The 18,876-nt window shown below is 55.3% G+C and overlaps 1 protein-coding gene across 3 annotated transcripts; it reads right to left on the bottom strand.

The window, feature by feature from the left end:
* Positions 1-2,741: 2,741 nt before the first annotated feature.
* On the bottom strand, positions 2,742-7,899 carry S1PR5 (sphingosine-1-phosphate receptor 5). 3 transcript variants are annotated; one of them, XM_055126784.1, is made up of 2 exons: positions 7,796-7,899; positions 2,742-5,648 (listed from the first exon to the last, which is right to left on the bottom strand). In XM_055126784.1, the coding sequence occupies exon 2, from the start codon at positions 5,628-5,630 to the stop codon at positions 4,434-4,436; it is 1,197 nt and encodes a 398-aa protein (XP_054982759.1). In that variant the 5' UTR covers positions 5,631-5,648; positions 7,796-7,899; the 3' UTR covers positions 2,742-4,433. The 3 variants fall into 3 exon arrangements, with proteins under 3 accessions (XP_054982759.1, XP_054982761.1, XP_054982760.1); XM_055126786.1 differs by lacking the exon at positions 7,796-7,899 and adding an exon at positions 7,401-7,486; XM_055126785.1 differs by lacking the exon at positions 7,796-7,899 and adding an exon at positions 6,780-6,851.
* Positions 7,900-18,876: the final 10,977 nt, after the last annotated feature.

Here is an 18,876-nt window from a genome sequence, read left to right as displayed (position 1 = left end):
TGAACCCTGGACGGCTGGGTGCTAGGCAAGAGCCCTGCCGCTGTACCATCACTCCAGCCCCATAAAGGTAATTGTTGTTTTGAAAATGCCCAGCGGGGGCTCCGTGGGATTCCTGTCTCTGTTCCTTGGGGGGTGGGGGGTGGGTTGCTCCTAGGGTTGCTTCAGGGGAACCTTCGGGTCTGCAATCAAACCGAACCTTGACGTCCAAAACACCAGCTGTGAACTGCGGAGCCATCGCTGCCCCTGAGGCTAACTTGTTTGGTGGAGGTTTGGTTTTGGGGGACACACCTGGTGGTGCTCAGGGTTTTACCCTTGGAGGTACTTCAGTGACCCTATGTGGACTGGGGACTAAACTGTGTACAAGGCAAGCTCCCCACCTCCATAAAACTAATTTGCTAATTTGTAATTAAATGTACATATTTTGGGGGGCTTTAATTTAGTTTTGTTTGAATGACACACCCTGCAGTGTTCAAGGGTTACTCCTGACTTTGCATTCAGGGATCATACATGGTGGGGCTCAGGGCACCATATGGGGTGCCAGGGATTGAACCCAAGGCAAGCTTGCAAGGTAATCACTCTACTCACTATACTATCATCTAGATCCCAATTGTGTGTGTATGTTGTGGTGCGGGGTCGGGGGGGCGGGAAGAGCTCCGATGCAGGGCCTCACTGCATTTTCACATTACCCGCTAAACCACGTCCTGGACCTCCTACATTTTGGGGGGATCACACGCAGCAGTGATTGAGTTACTCCCGGATCAGTGTTCAGGAAGCCTCACGGGTCAGGAAACACAAACCCAGATTGATCGCCACACTCCTGGCCCTCCACCCCCTGGTATTTTATTTTTTAACTTCTTTTTGGGCCACACCCAGCTGTGCTCAGGGCTTACCCCTTACTGCGCTTAGGAATCACTCCTGGCAGGGCTTGGGGAAGCTTATGGGGTGCCTGGGAGCAAACTCAGGTCAGCCACGTGCAAAGCAAACGCCCAACCCGCTGTACTGTGGAGCCAGGCCACCCCCGCTCCCCCCTGGTATTTTTAAGAGTCCAGTTTACTGAAAACTCAGCAAACAACAGAAGGAAATGCCAGACGGAACAGATGTTGGTCTTTCTTAGAGATTGTGCCAGCTTCCCTGGGTGAATTTGGGGAATCCCCATTCGGGCTTGGGGGGGGGTGGTGTCTGGATTAAATTGGGTCTGGAGAGAAAATTTCTCCACCTTCCTCCCCAACCCTGATACATCTCTTACCTTCGTGCCATCAAATCACCAAACAACAGGAGCCGGGTGTGTCAGCTGCTCCGGGATTTGTAAGGAACCAGGGGAGCTAGCGGGAATGGGAATGTGCAGCCATCTGGAGAACCCCTCCCCCAGCCCTGGAACCCTGGCTGCAAGTTTGAGTGCGTCTGTGTTACAAGAAATAGGCTGTTTTTCCCGGGCGTGTGGCCCGCGTTCACATTTTGGTGGTTGGTGACTCAGACCTACAGGTAGTCAGATCGGGAGTTCCCCTCTCCGCACCCCACCCCAGAAGCTTTGCGGCTGCCTGCGGTTCGGCGATCACCCGCTAGAGGGCGCGCGCCATCAAAATCCGTAACGCTCCGCTAAGGAAGCAGAAGGGAGAGCTCGCCCCGTTTGGAGCTACTCGGTCTCAAAAGGGGCTCTTCTCCCACCCATCCCACCCCACCCCCGCAAGGAGAATGCAAACCCCTCAGGGACTGAGTGGTGTCAGAGCCCTGCGAGACACCCACCATGCACCTCGGGGGCCCTAGCACGGAACCAACCAGCCGTTCAGATAAGCGCTGGACGCCCCGGTGCTTAGAGTTTTCCCATCAGTCAGATGCAGACAAGGAGGGTGTCCTGGGTCTTTGTACCACTGTGTGTGTTGAGGGCAGGAAAAAGGGGGAGGGCAACTAGTCCAACATCACGGACAAACTCATGGTTCTTCTCTTTCTTTCTTTTTTTTTGCTTTTTGGGTCACACCCAGAGATATTCAGGTGTTACTCCTGGCTCTGTACTCAGGAATTACTCCTGGTGGCGCTCCGGGGACCATATGGGATGCTGGGGTTAGAACCCAGGTCGGGCGCATGCAAAGCAAACGCCCTACCCGCTGTGCTATTGCTCTGGTCCCTCGTGGTTCTTTAATCTTTTAATCTGTTTTGGGTTTCTTTTTTTTTTTTTTGCTTTTTTGGGTCACACTCATACCCTTAGATGCTCAGACGTTATTCCTGGCTCTGCACTCAGGAATTACTCCTAGAGTTTGCTTGGAGTATCATATAGGATACCGGCATGGAACCCGAGTTGGTTGCATGTAAGTCAAACACCCTACCCCCTGTACTATCACTCCAGCCCTGCTTGTTTTGACCATAATTTGTCTTGGGAGTCATACTCAGGGATCACCCCTGGCAGGGTTCCAGGTACACTCTGGGGGTGGCAGGGATTGAACTCAGGTCAGCTGCAAGCAAGGTGAGTGCCCTACTCACGGACTATCTTCTAGGAGCCCCCATTTATTATAATTTTTTTTTTCTTTTTGGGTCACACCCGGCAATGCACAGGGGTTATTCCTGGCTCTGCACTCAGGAATTACTCTTGGCAGTGCTCAGGGGACCATATGGGATGCTGGGAATCAAACCCGGGTCAGCTGCCCTACCCACTGAGCTATCGCATCAGCCCTATTATAATTTCTTTGAAGGTTGACACTGCACTGAACAAAACTTTGTAGTACCACGTAGAAATTGGCTGAGTCTCACAAAGTTTAATTTTTTATTTATTTGTTTCATTTTGAGGCCATACCCAGCAATATGCAGTGCTTACTCCTGGCTCTGTGCTCAGAGTCACTGCTGGCAGGGACTCAAGGGACCCCACGCAGCGCTGGGAATGAAACCCAGCCTCCTGCAAGGCCAGCTCCTGGCCCCCTGGTTTCCAGTTTCATGGAGCCCCACCTGTGAGTCTTCACCCCTAAACCAGAGATGTGAGTTTGGCTCCTTTTCTTCTTTCACTTCCTTGTTCAGTTCTGCCCAGCGCTGTCAGAATCCACCGCAAAGCACAGGTCCCCCCACCTCACTCCCCAGAACACCTTCATGTTATTCTAGTGTCCACCCCATGGTCCCTCAGAGATGCGAGGCACGTGGAAAAGTCAGAAGAGGGTCCTGGAGGGCTGCAGCGATAGTACAGTGGGGAGGGTGCTTGCCTAACTCGCAGCCAATTCGATCCAGGTTGGATCCCCAGCATCCCAGATGGTCCCTGAGCCCCGCCAGGAGTCCTGAGTGCAGAACCAGGAGTCACCCTTGAGCATTACCGGGTGTGACCCAAAAAGCAAATTTTATTTTTTTTTTATTTTATTTTATTTTTATTATTTTTTTTTTTTGCTTTTTGGGTCACACCCGGCGATGCTCAGAGGTTACTCCTGGTTCTACACTCAGGAATTACCCCTGGCAGTGCTCAGGGGACCATATGGGATGCTGGGGATCGAACCCGGGTCGGCTGCATGTAAGGCAAACGCCCTACCCGCTGTGCTATCGCGCCAGCCCCCAAAAAGCAAATTTTAAAAACTGAATTGAGTCCTGACCCTTGACCCGCCTCTGCCTACAACCCTCCATAGCTGGGGGCTCACTCCAAGCAAAAGCCCTGCCCGCTCTGTCCCTCCACAGATGGAACTGTGACTCCTTTGGGAAGCTCTGGCCCTTTCATGCTGTCCCGTGACTTGGCTCCCTCCCCTCCTCTGTCCTGGCTCCAGACATACCCGGAACCTCTTTTACTGCAGATGGAGGCAGGACACACCGGACACTGGAACTCTGCATGTGGTGCCCCCCCCCCCCCCCCCCGCACCCTGCAGTTCCTTCAGGGTCCGGAGACAGTGAAGGCTAAGCTTCCCCTGACCCTGGGTTCATCGCTGTATTGTCCATGGAATTGTCTCCATTACTAGGGAGCTCTGGGAAGATTTCAGTTCCCCAGGCACCATCCACCATGTCAACCAGGAACTGGGGTGTTTGCCTCTGCCTGGGGCCCACTGGAGCCGTTTCTCGGGTCTCCTCCACCCATGCCATCTTCCAGGGCTTCTCCTAAAATTCCTTAATGGAAAAATGAAAAATTCTAGGATGGGGGATGTGGCTCCATGGCAGAGCTCCTCCCTTGCATGGATAAAGAAGCCCGGGTTCAATCCCCAAAATCACCTCCCCCCCAATTTTTTTTTTGTTATTTTTGGGTCACACCCGGCGAAGCTCAGGGGTTACTCCTGACTCTGCACTCAGGAATTACTCCTGGTGGTGCTCGGGGACCATATGAGATGCCAGGAGGAATAGAACCCGGGATGGCCGAGTGCAAGGCAGGCGCCCTATCCACTGTACCACCTCTCTGGCCCTTCACCCCCCACCAATTTTTTTTTTCCCAAAGAAAATTTCTGCCACGCTCCTGCTAAAAGGGCCAGCGCGCAGAGAGTCTGTCAGTCTGCAGCCGGAGCCGGACCCAGGGGCGGGGCGGTGGTGGGCACGCCGGGGTCTCCAGTGTCGCCGCTGGTGTCCAGCCTGTCCCTCAGGGGCGAAGAGCGCTCGGAGCGACTGGAGCTGCCGTCCAGACCAGGGGGCAGCCAGCGCTGCAGACCCCCCGAGGCCCCAGCGGCGACGCCCGGCCGCCGGGAGGCTCCGGGACCGACACAGCAGGGCCGGCGGCCGCAGCACAGGAGCCGCAGGAGCCCGTGGCGCAGGTCGCGGTTGGTGAGCGTGTAGATGATGGGGTTCAGCAGCGAATTGGCCATGGCCAGGCCCAGAAAGGGATCGGCCTGCAGGAGCACGGGGCAGGCGCGAGCCGGGCACGCCACGTCCAGCAAGAGCAGCAGGAAGAGGGGGCCCCAGCAGGCCACGAAGGCCAGGAGCACCACGCTGAGCGTGCGGAGCAGCGCCAGCGAGCGCGGGGTGCGGCGAGACCGCGCGGAGACGCTCCCACCCGCTCCGGGGCGCGCCCGCAGGCGCCGCGCGTTGGCGCGCACCTGGCAGTAGATGCGCGCGTAGACGGCGCAGATGGCCGCCAGGATGCCCAGGAAGGCGAGCACGCAGAAGAGCACGTAGGCCTTGGCGTAGAGCGGCAGCACGGTGGAACACGAGTCCAGGCGGCCCAGGCAGTTCCAGCCCAGAGCCGGCAGCAGCCCGATCAACAGGGACAAGCCCCAGGCGGCCACCGCCAAGGCCAGCGTGCGTCCCCGCCGGGCGGCCGGAGCGGGGCCCCGGCGGGCCATGGTGAAGCGGCGCTCGAGCGCGATGGCCAGGAGGCTCAGCACGGACGCGGCCAGCGCCACGAAGACGCCGCCCTCGCGCGCGAACCACAGCGCCGGCGACAGGCGCAGCGTCAGCGGCCCCGACAGCAGGATGTTGGCGGCGTAGGCGGCGCCCGCCAGCAGGTCAGACAGCGTGAGGCTGCCCAGCAGCAGGAACATGGGCGCGTGGAAGCGCGGGTGGCGCCCGAGCACCAGCAGCACCGCCAGGTTCTCCAGGACGATGAGCGCGCACACGGCCAGGCACACGACGGCATCTGCGCGCAGCCCCGCACCGGGCTGGTAGCGGGCGCCTCGGAGCTTCCCGGTGTAGTTGTAATGCAGGACGATGATCTCGCTGACCGGCGCGGGTCGCAGCAGCCCTGGCTCCATGGGCCACCTGCCCCAAGGCTGCGGAAAGGCAGGACGCGGGAGGGTCAAGGTTGGGGACGCAGCATCCCGTGCTCTAGGCTGAAGGTGTGCGGGCTGGACTGATCCCATGCCACCACCCCACAGGCCACACACCGGGGTCTGAGACACAAATAATAGCGCGCTTGAGGGCACCAGAAAGTGTTATCATCATCTGCGGGGATCGCCAGGGGCAAAGCCACTCATAACCAGCTACACACAAAGCGAAGTTCACAGAGAAAGGGACAGAGACCAGCCGCCGTGAGCAAGAGACCCACAATTATTACAAGGGCTGGCACAAGAGGCCAAGCCAGGTTGGATCCCTGATCCCAGACCCCGCCAGGAGTGATCCCTGAGCACAGAGCGCAGAGTAAGCCCTGAGCACCTCCTGGTGTGGTCCAAACACAGAAGGGGAAAGATGAAAAAGACAGCAGGAGAGAGGCTGAGCTCAAGAGGCCTAGCCCCAGGGTCGGGGCTGGAGAGACAGTACAGTGGGGAGGGCTCTTGCCTTGAACGCTGCTGACTCAGGTTCGAAACCTGTCACCGAATATGGTCACCTGAGCTCACCAGGAGTAATTTCCGAGTATAGAGCCAGGAGTAACTCCTGAGCACCAACAAGTATAGCCCAAAAGCCTAAAAAATAAAAAATGAAAGTGGGTGGGGCCAAAGTTTGATCCCTGACAGGGCACTGTCTCCTGAGCACTGATCATGGAGCAGCCCCTGAGCACCACTGGATGAAGCCCCTGACGCCCCCAATAAGCAAAGCTAAGTCATAACCCACAAGGGGGACCCACAGAGGCATTCAGAATGGAGAGAGAATACAGGGGGAAAGGCCTTGTATGTGGACAGTCCAGATTCAACCCCTGGCATCTTCCTTCCTAAGTGCAGAGCCAGGAGTAACCCCTAAGCATCACCAGGTGTGGCCCCCCCAAACCAAAACCCAACAAAAAGGTCTTCCCACATGGACAGACACTTCCTGACACAAATTCCCCTGCACATTCGGGGAGGGAGACCCTTCACTCAGGCCCAAATTTCACCATGGCCGGCCACTTGCATGCCGGAAGCCCCACAAGCCACCCCTTGGGCACATGCACTTTTTTCCTGCCCCAAGCTCCCCACCCACCACCCGCTCACCTCTCAGTGTCAGAGCCTGGGGCAGAGGCTGCCACCCCTGGTAGGCATTCAGGCCTTGGCAAAGGCTGCACATGTCATTAAAGGCTAATAATACGCCAGCTGTTGGCCCGCCCCCTCCACCACCCGCTCTTCTCTGTCCCCACCGATGGGGGAGAAAACTGAGGTGGAAGAAACGTCCCAGGAGGTGGGGGATCCTTGCATCCCCAAACATGCAGCGGGACAGAGATGCAGCATGGACCCATTTAACAGTTGAGAAAGTCCCTTGCCCACAGCATGGACGGGCAGGGGCAGGTACAAAGTCAGCCTGAGGGTCCCCATTGCACACTGGAGGGGGAAATGCGGTCAACCCCAGGAACCCATTGCATGCAGACCAGGGGACTCTCGCGCTGGGGGGGCCGCTGCACCACCTGGAGGCAGCACTAAACCAGCAAGGCTTGGTGCAACCTGGACAGGACAAAGCTGAGGGACTCCCTGCGCCCCACCCAGCTCCTAGGTGAGGCCCCGCATCTAACCGGGCATACTGAGGTCCTGCCCTCCTCCTAGGGGATGCCAGAAAAGCAAAGGAGCCAGGGTGGCAGGCACAGCGACCGCCTCGCCGCCACACCAACGCGGGACACTCACCCTCGCGCCTAGTTAGTGCGCCCCCCCAAGTCGCGCTGCCCAGAGAGTGGACGCTGCTTGGGGCGGGGTTGGGGGGTGGGTGGGAGGCAGCCTGCGGCCCAGGCAGGCAGGCCAGGGGCGGCCCGGGGACGCGCCCCCTCCTGTTGGGGCCCCGGGCACCCAGCCCGTGGCTGCCAGCCCGTGCCACCCGCCGCGGCACCGGAGCGCACCCCGGCGGCGACTGGCACGGCCCGAGCCCTTCGCTCCCCCCCCCGCGGGCCTGGGCGGCCACCCAGGGACGCTCCGTCGCGGCGGGAGGGTTCGGAGATGGGGCAAGGGAGGGGTTTCGGCCGGGGAGGTGTGTTGGGGTGGGCACCACTGCCAAAGCACCTTCCCCCTCCCCACTTCCCGCCTACCTTTCCAGAGAGCCTCGAGGGCTGCACCCGGGTAACACCCGGCCAGAGCAGGGTTCCCAGCGGCGCGCCTAGGAAGGAGGCTTAGCCCCGGAGATGAGTCCCCGCCCCGTTCCAGTCGATTGGTCCCCCGGAGTGACCACGCCCATAACCCCGCCTATCAAGGGCGGGGCTACAGCAGACGGGGTCCGGAGCTACCCGCCCCCACCCCATCCCACCCTTCCCCTCCCCACCCCTTCCCCTCACGTTAGTCTGTCCCCCTCGCTCTTTCCCCCTGTTTCGGGTTTCGTCCCCCTCCTGACTCGCACGGGGACGGGGATGTGAATTAGAGGCGTCTCGGCGGAGAGAGCCCAGTGAGTGAACGAATGAATGAATGAATGAATGAGTGCGGCCACAAGGGAGGTGCGTCTCCCGTTGGGGCTCACCGGCTCTCAGTCTCTGTCGCCGCCGTCTGTCTGTCGCTCTCCCACGCCTCTCCCAGGCCTCCGCTCCTCCAAAGGGCCAGTCCCAGCTGGCCCTGCATCCTAAACCGCATTCCCAGAAGCTTTGGGGCATCACCGCTTCCCCAGCATCCCCCACCCGCCCGCCCACACCAGCACGGAAGGGGAGACCGGGTCTGGCCTGGACCTTCCCCCTGATTGCAGCCCTTTGTCCTGGCTGCCTCAGGCTCTGTTTGCATGGCCCGAATTGAGGGTCCTCTGCCCACATCCCCCCTCACAGGGAGGTAGGTGGTTGTGGGGACACCCCCGGGGAGAGGGCAGCCAGTGGGAGGGATGCCTGGAACCCACATTATTCCTGCAACCAGTGCTTCGGGGAACTGGCCCAGCACCCTCATGACATCTCTGTGCTGCTTCTCCACACACCACCTCCCAGTGACAAAAGCCACAAAGGTTCGCCCTCCATAAAAGCAGCAGAGGGGCTGGACGTTTGCCTTGCATGTGGCTGACCCGGGTTCGATTCCCAGCATCCCGTATGATGCCCCGAGCACTGCCGGGAGTAATTCCTGAGTACATGAGCCAGGAGTAACCCCTGTGCAATGCCAGGTGTGACACAAAAAGAAAAAAAAAAAGCAGCAGAGGTGGGGGGGTGTCTTCCCTGGCACACAGCAGGGGTGAAATAAATGATTCTGAGAAGGGGAAGTCACACCCCACTGGGTGGGGTGGAAAGACTAAGGTCACTGCTTCATCCTTCACACACCCTCGGGGGCCCTTTTCCGGCTAGGCCCACCACCCCTGCCCCACCCCACCATGTCACCTCCACCTCTGTGTGCCACCTCTCCAGACCCCACCTCCCGGAGGGGCTGGGTCTCCAGCATCATGTACGCATAGGGACCCTAACACACACACACACACACACACACACACACACACACACACACACACACACACACTCAGTCTGTCCAGTTCTAACTTCTGTAGCTCCTTCTGTCCGTGGGCTTATTTTGTTTGGGGGTCCCTCCTGGCACTGCTCAGGGCTTGCTTCTGGCTCTGCGCTCCGGGATCACTCCTGGCACACCTGGAGGTAACTGGGGATTGAACCCGAGTCGGGGGCATGCCGGCAAGTGCCTTCCCTACTGTACTTCCGCCCCTGTCGATGGAGTTCAAGCCCCCACATGCTCCTTGGTGCTCCTGGCTCCCTCCTGCCCCTCCGACCTGGCACAGCTGTTTCCAAGCCCTCCCGGGCCCACTGCCTCGGGTGCCTGTCCCCATCTCTGTCCCTTGATCCCACCTTGATTCCTCAGGTCTTTGTTGTGTGTGGGTTGGCCCTGAGGGCCCCCCCACCCCCAGCTCTGGCCCAGACCTGCTATGAAGGTGAAGGGGCTCCCTTGCGTGCCCGGAGCCAGCTGCGGTGGCTTTGTTCAGTGGCTCTTATCTGCAAAGTGGATATAGTCACCTCGCCTTATCCACCCCGGGGGGTGTTTAGGAGGATGAAAGGAACCAGCCCAGCCCGGTCTGGACCTCTAGCCCGCACAGGATCAACCCAAGCCCTGGGACTCTGCATCCCCACTCTTTCCACCCCCCTCCACCCCCCCACCCGCCAGAAATCAGCAAGGGACCCTCTAGCCAAACATCAATCTCGGTGCCCCCCCACCACAGGCCTGCTCCCACCCGCACACCCCGCCCCGCAGCCAAACCTGGTCTCTTCCCAGGGAAGCTCAGCCGCTGGCCCCAGCCACAGCAGTGGCCGCCTGCTGCGTGCCTGGGCGACACACCGGCCCGGCAGGTTCCGGGCAGCCCTCATCCACCACGGGGGTGCCCCGCCCCATCTGCGCCCACTCGCCTCAGCTGGGTCCCCGCCTTTGACAGACAAAAGTGCCTGCCCTATCCCCTGAGACTCACCCAGAGAATCAGAGTAAGCCCTGCCTGCTGAGGGGGGCTTCCTCTCTCCCCTCTCTGTGCCCCTGAGGCCGGAATGAGGCTCCAGCGATGGGCCAAAAAACAACTTTCTCCTGGGGGAGGGGGACCCTTACATACCTGTGATCTGGGTTGATCCTGAACTTCCAAAAAGAATAAAGGGGGGGGGGGTGGAGAAAATCGGTGGTCCTGGCGGATGGTTGGTGGAACGGTTCATGTGCAAGCTTTGCATGCAGGAGGTCTGGGTTTCATTCCCCCAAACACCCAAGGGCATCTTTGCACCTCCAAATACTGCCAAGGGTGATCCCTGACCAGGGAGGTCCTAAACATCACGGATGTGGCCCCAAAAACAAAACTTGAAAGAAAAAATGAAAGAGAAGAGAGGAGGCTTTGAGCTGGAGTGATAGCACAGCGGGTAGGGCGTTTGCCTTGCACGCGGCTGACCTGGGTTCGATCCCTAGCATCCCATATGGTCCCCCAAGCACCACCAGGAGTAATTCCTGAGTGCAGAGCCAGGAGTAACCCCTGAACATCGCTGGGTGTGACCCAAAAGCAGTAAAAAAAAAAAAAAAAAAAAAAAAAAGAGGAGGCAAGAGATAGCACCTGGGATAGGGTGCATGTATTTTGAGGGAGGGCCACAGCCAGCGCTGCTCAGGGCTGACTCCTGGCTTGGTGCTCAGAGGACCCTGTTGGTGCCAAAGATCAAACCCGGGGTTGCCACAAGCAAGGCAGAAGTCTTCCTCTGTATAGTGTATAGTGTAATCTCCGGGGCCCACAATGACATACTCCCCACCCCACCCTGCTTTATTTAAGCACTGTGGTTTGCAAAGTTGTTCACGATGATTTGTTACAGGCATCCAGTGCTCAGAGACTGTTGGTCAACCAGCACCGCCATCTTGTTCCAGAATATTCTATCACCCCAAAAGGCGATGTCGCCAGTGATGACGCTCTCCCACCCCAGAGCCCCTGTTACCTGTGGGTTCACACCCTATATTTCCTTCAGAGCATCTTCACCAGGTTTCATTTCTTTTCCATTGTGGAAGGGGCATCTCGCCAGCTTTGCACAGTGGGTCAGTACCCCCTTCGACAGTTCTCAGCCAGCTGGGCTAGCGGTTCCCTGCCAGAGCTTGAGGACGTACTTCTGTTCTGGGGCACTCCAGGCCACCCTGCAGGTGCTCAGGGACGTCCATGCAGGACCTAGAATCATGTGAGAGACCAGGGACAAATCAGAGTTGGCTATGCACACAGCAAACACCTTCACCGCTGGACTTTTTTTCTTTTCTTTTTGGGTCACACCTGGTGTGCACAGGGGTTACTCCTGGCTCTGCACTCAGGAATCACCCTTGGCGGTGCTCAGGGGACCATATGGGATGCTGGGAATCGAACCCGGGTCGGCCACATGCAAGGCAAACACCCTACCAGCTGTGCTATCGCTCCGGCCCTCACCACTGGACTTTTTCTCCAACCTAATTTTTTTTTTTCTTTTTGATTTCGGGCCACACCTCACCATGCTTAGGGGTTACTCCTTGACTCTACACTCAGGAATTACTCCTGGCAGTGCTCGGGGGACCATTTGAGATGCCAGGGATCGAACCTGGGTCAGCGGCGAGCAAGGCAAGCACCTCCCCACTGTACTATCACTCTGGCCCTCACCTCTGGCATGATTTATTTTTCTTTTTCAGTGTTTATGAATAGTAGTTGGTGGCACAAATGTACTTTGTTTTCTGTGTGCACATTTTTGCGTGCAGTGCTGGGCTTGAACCCAGGCCCACAAGCATTTCAGGCCTATCCCAGGCCAGTCGGTTTGTTTTGTTTGGGTCGCAACTGTTGATGCCCAGAGGATCCAGCTGTGCCTTGGGCCCACCCCAGGCCTCCTCCAGGCCAAGCCCCCACACCAGCTCGTGAAATCGCTCCCCGCCTCTCCCAGGCCTTTATTAATAAAGACTACTTATTACAAATTATAAGAATAATATACTTATTATTAGAGGATATTACTAAGCTTATTAAGGAAGGCTCCGGGCGGGAGATGCGGTTCAGGGGCAGCCCTTGTGGTTGGCAGGGAGGAGAATCTGGCTCTGATGCCCAATACCACAGTCTGTGAATAGGCACGTCGAAGGTTCCCGAAGAGCTCATTGGCATTGGAAGGCTGGTAGAAGAGGGGGGGGGCACTGTTCCTGGGTGTTCGGCCCACCAGGACCCCACCAACCCCTCCCCGCTCTCACCCAGTAGAGGCATGACACTTTCCGTGGAATCAGCCTCCACCCTCTGCACAGGTCTGCAGTTCCTGTTTCTGTTAAACCAAGGCAGATGGACAGAGCGATAGTACAGCAAGTAGGGTATTTGCCTTCCACGTGGCCCACCCGATCTGATTCCCAGCTCCCATAGGATCACTCTGAGCACCGCCAGTGATCCCTGAGCACAGAGCCAGGAGTAACCCCTGAGCATCTCCGGGTGTGACGCAAAAAAGCCAAGAGAAAAAAAAAAACTCCCAACGTGGAGGGTTCCAGACTGTCTTGGTGTGTGGGGGGGGGATGAGTAGCAAGAGTATGGGAAGCAGAGGAGAAACCCCATCTCCGTCTCCATTGTCCCTCTAGGTACACGCCTCTCTGCACCCTTACTCGGCCAACCTGAGACCTGGAACCTGCTCTGACACTGAGCTAACCTGTCCCCCAACACACACGCGAACACACACGCACACACATACAGAGGCATTCCTTTCAGGAGGGGATTGGGAAAGCGCAGTGGGGTGGAGTGATTGCATCAGCACCTGCAAAGCCCGGGGGCTGGAGGGAACGTTCCACAGGGCCTGACAGCTCAGGGCCCACAGCTGCGGGGGGGGGGCTGCGAGTTTGATCCCTGACCTGCTGCATGTGCATGTGTGCGTGTTCGTGCTCACACACACACACGTGCACACACACACATACTCACACTCATACCCACACTCATACAAACATACACACACTCACATACATGCACTTACATACACATTCGAACACATATACACTCATACACACTCATACTCTCATACTCACACACACTCACACATACATACATACATTCACATACATACACACATATTTTCACATATAGACACATTCAAACACACACATTCATGCTCACACACATACAAACATGTTTACATTTATATACATCACTATCACTGTATCACTGTTGCACACTGATTTGCTCAAGCGGGTGCCAGTAACGTCTCCATTCGTCCCTGTCGTGTTCAGGGTCAGGGGAATGAGGCCCATTATTATTACTGTTTTTGGCATATTGAATACAACATGGGTAGCTTGCCAGGCTCTGCCATGTGAGATTCTGCATCACTCTCTTCTGGGAGCTTTGTTTAATAGTCTCTGGATCTTGGCCATTGATGAGGTTACATGGCACAGGGTTTGTGGTGCAATATGTGGGTGTGACTGCCAAGCTACTGGAAAATTGGGAATCTGGGTGGAGGAGGCCCAGTCCCAATCCAAGCAGCCTTGGAGATCTCAGCCACGGGTCCCGCATACCTGGATTCCTCTGTCAGTTCCTTCATGGGGGAGGTTTGTCCGAGTGTGTGGAAAGTGGCCTTAAGTACACTGTGACTGTGGCTGGGTTCTGGGAGTTTTCCACTGCCGGGGCTCTGCTTGGGTTGGGGAGGGAAACTCAACCTGCCCCCCTCTGAGGGGGCCCTGGTGAAGATAGCCTGGCATGGGGGCAGGAGATTCTCTCACATTTATATACATACATATTTAAATACATACACACTCAAACACAGAAACATACACATATATATTCATATACACACATTCAAAAACATACACACACTCATACTCATACTCACACACACTCACACATATATACATTCACATACATTTAAATACACACTCATACTCACACACATACATACAGACAGACATACATTCATACACTCACACATACACACTCACAGGTGTTTATGCACACATACAGACACAACAGCCCATATTATATACACACTCACACATACACTCACACACATACATACACTCACACATACTTATACACACAACAGAACTCATTTATATATAATATGCACACACTCACAATTACACACACATACTCACGTTCATACATTCACAATCACATAAGCCCACATACACTCAGTTGCACACACAAGCACTGCCTGACCTGAGTATTGAATTATCCGTCCCAGCTGTCCAATCACTGGTAGTGACCTCCAGAATCCCTGAGTATTGCTTGAGAGATCCCTGACCACCACCACCACCCCCCCAGAAAAAAAAGTGTACAACACGAACTGAATTCTGGTAATTTGAGGCCAACCAATCCCTAGAGCCGGAAGAGGAACGGTTGGAGAATGTGGGCGGGTCTTCCTAAGAAGCTCCAAGACTTGCACCTGTGCCTTTAGGAACCCCCAAATCTTAGTTGCTGTGAACCAGATCCCGAGATGGGAAGGATTTAGGGGGTTCAATTTGCTCGGCTGTGTGTGGGATGCCCCCAGGTATTCCCTGGTGTGCTGAGTCAGGGCTGTGTCTGAGTGGAGCTCATTCCTTTTATTGCTTTTATGAAGATGTCATTTTCCTCCCTTTGAAGGGTGCAATTAAGGAGGATCATTATTACCTAGTAGGGCTCCACCTGGTAATAACGTAATAACGCCTTTTGTTTCTTTGTTTGCTTGTTGTGGTTTTGTTTTGGACCAGTGGAAAAGGCCACAAGCCTCTCTGACATAACTGGATAGAAAAGAAGCACAAGAAATAAATAGTGAAGTCAGTGGACGAGGGTCTCCTGCATCCCAGGAAGAGGCACTGAGGGTTTTGCCCCAAGCAGATCATATTTGTCACTCCTGCCACCTCAAGGGCCTGCCTGAATCTTCTGTTTTGGTTTTGATTTAGGGCCACACTCAGTGATGCTCAGGGGTTACTCCTGGCTTTGCACTCAGGGATCACTCCTGCCAATGCTCAGGGGACCCTAGGGGATGCGAGAATTGAACCTGGGTCAGCCACATGCAAGGCAAGCGGCCTCCTCACTGGACTATCGATCTGGCCCCTTTGGTGCTGGGTGTTTCAAGAACCATACAAGCAATTGCCAAGTTGGGCTAAAGAGATAGGACAGGGGCTAAGACACTTGCCTTGCATGCGGACAACCTGGGTTCCATCTCCAGCCCCACAAAGGGTCCTCTGAGCCTTGCCAGGAGTAATTCCTGGGTGGAGAGCCAGGAGGAAGCCTGAGCACTGCTGGGTGTGGCCCCCAAACTCTTAAAATAGGGGAAAGAAAAAAAGCAATTGCAAAATTGAAGTGGGGGCCCTTTTGAGCATCTGGTTCAATTTCCTCCATTAAACTAGCGGGTTCGGGCCGGAGAGATAGCACAGCGGGTAGGGCATTTGCCTTGCACGCATACGAGCCAGGTTCAATTCCCGGCATCCCATATGGTCCCCCAAGCACCGCCAGGAGTAATTCCTGAACGCCAAGCCAGGAGTAACCTTTGAGCATCGCTGGGTGTGACCCAAAAAGCAAAAAACAAACAAACAAAACAAAAATAAACAACTAGCTGGAGCAATAGCACAGCGGTAGGGGTAGGGTAGGGCGTTTGCCCTGCAAACTGTGACCCCGGTTCTAATCCCAGCATCCCATATGGTCCCCTGATCACTGCCAGGGATAATTCCTGAGTGCAGAGCCAGGAGTAACCCCTGTGCATCCCGGGTGTGACCCAAAAACCAAAACAAACAAACAAACAAACAAACAAAGACAACTAGCCAGTTCTTTGGAGCCAGATGGTACTTTTCCACCCGGGAACCAGCCCTTGGAGGATGCAGCAAAAAATGTCTTCTCATGCATACTCTTCCTCCTCCTCCCCCATCTCCTGCACTCCCCCCCCTTCTCCAGTCTTTTCCTCCTCTTCCCCCCAGTCCCCCTCCCCTCACACTCTGCCTTCTTCCCTTTTTCCTCTCCCTCCTTTACCCCCCTTTCTTCCTCCTCCTCATTTTCTTCCTTCCCTTTCTTTTATTTTTTGGGGGGGGCATACCCAGTGGTGCTCAGGGGTTTACTTCTGGCTCTGTCCTCAAGGATTGCTCCTGGAAGGGCTCAGGGGACCATATGCGATGCCGGGGATTGAACCTGGATCGGCTGGCCATGTGCAAGACAAGTGTTCTCCCACTGTACTATCACTGTCTTCCTTCCTTCCTTCCTTCCTTCCTTCCTTCCTTCCTTCCTTCCTTCCTTCCTTCCTTCCTTCCTTCCTTCCTTCCTTCCTTCCTTCCTTCCTTCCTCCCTCTCTCCCTCTCTCCCTCCCTCCCTCCCTCCCTTTCTTCCTTTTCTTCTTTCCTTCCTTTCTTTCTTGGGCTGTACCTGGTGGTGCTCAGGACTTGCTGCTGGCTTCGTGCTTAGGGATCACTCTTGGTGGCACTTAAAATAACTGGAAGTGGTTCTAGGATTAACCCAGGATGGCTACATGCAAGGCAAATGCCTTAATCTTATATTAGTTCATTGACCTCAGCTTTTATTCTCTTATCTGCCTTTACTACAATCATGAAGAAGTGATTATTTGGGGGCTGGAGTGATAGCACAGCAGGGTAGGGCATTTGCCTTGCATGTGGCCGGCCCAGATTTGAATCCTAGCATCCCATATGGTCCCCTGAGCACCTGAGCACCGCCAAGGGTAATTTCTGAGTGCAGAGCCAGGAGTAACCCCTGTGCATTGCCGGGTCTGACCCAAAAGGCAAATAAATAAATAAATAAATAAAAATAAAAAAGAAGTTATTATTTATGTAATGTGTTTACTCCCCGTACAAGACATTGTTTAGCTTTTTATAATTGGGGGGGGGGTGCACACTCAGAGATGCTCAGAGGTTAGTTCTGGCAGTGCTTGGAAGACCATTTGGGATGTCAGGGATCTATCTAACCTGGGTTGGCCATGTGCAAGGCAAGTGCCCCACCTGCTGTACTCTTGCTTTGCCCCCCTGATCTTGTTCAGAGAATAAAAAAGTGTAGCTTTTTGGTGGGGGCGGGCTATATTTGGTGGTAGTCAGGGGCTATTCTTGGCTCTGTGCATAAAAGTGTCCCCTGGTGGTACTTAAGGGATTGACCAGCACAAGGCAAGTACCTTACATCATGTCCTGTACTGTCTTTCTGACACAAATTTTTTTTTTTTTTGCTTTTTGGGTCACACCTGGCTATGCACAGGGGTTACTCCTGGCTCTGAACTCAGGAATCACCCCTGGCGGTGCTCAGGGGACCATATGGGATGCTGGGAATCGAACCCGGGTCGTCCGCGTGCAAGGCAAACGCCCTACCCGCTGTCTGACACAAATCTTGCATTGTTTGTTTCTTTGCTTTTGGCGGGGGCAGTGGTTGAATCCCACCTGGCCAAGCCCAGGGCTTACTCCTGGCTCTCAGGGATCACTCTTGACAGTGATTGTGGTCCCGCCACAGGGCTGAGGATCAAAGCATTTGCCTGTATGCTGGGGTCTGCTGCATACAAGGCAAGTGTTCCATCCATCCACTGGACTATCTCTCTGGCCCCAAGGTTTTTGCATCTTCTCAGCCAAAGTTCAGCAAATCACAAGACTCATTTCTAGAACATTCCCTCACACAATTCAGGATGTGACGAATGCACAGGAGGCAGGAAATGATGGCCCCAAGAAAGTCAGGAAGTTTGACCAGGAATGATCTAGCGTGAGAAACTGTCTGTCTATCTCAAGGTTTCCTGCAGCGAGTGTGTGATTTATAGGAGCAGACGGCTCAGTCTGGGCGGGCTTTCCAGGACACTATTTATTTCATTAAAGGGCATGGGAACTGGGGAGAGAGGCATGGAAACAAACATTCCTAACATTGCTGAGGATCCCGCCTTCAAATCATGCTCTGATACAAAAGTTTTTAAAAGATTTAATTGAAAAAAGAAAAGCAGTTCAGGGGCTGAGCTACAGCACAGCGGGCAGAGCATTTGCCTTGATGCAGCTGATCCTCGGTTCGATCATCTGCATCCCATATGGACCCCCAAGCATCGCCAGCAGTAATTCAATAGTGCAGAACCATGGGGCTGGAGCAATAGCACAGCGGGTGGGGCGCTTGCCTTGCACGCAGCCGGCCCGGGTTCGATTCCCAGCATCCCATATGGTCCCCTGAGCATTGTCAGGAGTGATTCCTGAGTGCAGAGCCAGGAGTAACCCCTGTACATGGCCGGGTGTGATCCAAAAAGCAAAAAAAAAGAAAAAGAGTGCAGAACCAGGGGCAGGAGCAATAATACAGTAGGGGCGGGCATTCCTTGCACACAGCGACCCAGGTTTGATCCCCACCATCTCATATGGTCCCCTGAGCACAGCCAGAAGTAATTCCTGAGTGTAGAGCCAGGAGTAATGTCTGAGCACTGCTGGGTGTAGTTCCTTCCCCAAATAAAATCCAAAGGTGAGCTGGAGAGATGACTCTATGGGCTGGGGCACATGGTCTTCATGCAGGAGACCCCTATACACTGCCTGAGTGACCCCCACTCCAACTCCAGTCGGAAATAGCCCCTGAGCACGACTGGGTATGCCCAGCCCCGAGAGAGACAGAGAGAGACAGAGACAGAGTATCTAAAGCTTTGCTGGAGGGAGATTGGAAGCAAGTCCAGCAAAAATGCTAATTTTGGGGGTTAGAGTGAGAGCACAGGGGGCAGGGCGCTAGTTTTGCCAGGATTAAGCAGGAGTAACCCCTGAGCACTGCTGGATGTGGCCCCCAAAGCGACACAAACAAACAAAATGCTAATTTTGT

The sequence above is a fragment of the Sorex araneus genome, chromosome 2 (assembly GCF_027595985.1).
Source record: "Sorex araneus isolate mSorAra2 chromosome 2, mSorAra2.pri, whole genome shotgun sequence".
In the NCBI taxonomy this organism is placed as follows: Eukaryota; Metazoa; Chordata; class Mammalia; order Eulipotyphla; family Soricidae; genus Sorex; species Sorex araneus.
Note: the sequence above shows the minus strand (reverse complement) of the source record. Positions and strands in the feature narration are given on the sequence as shown.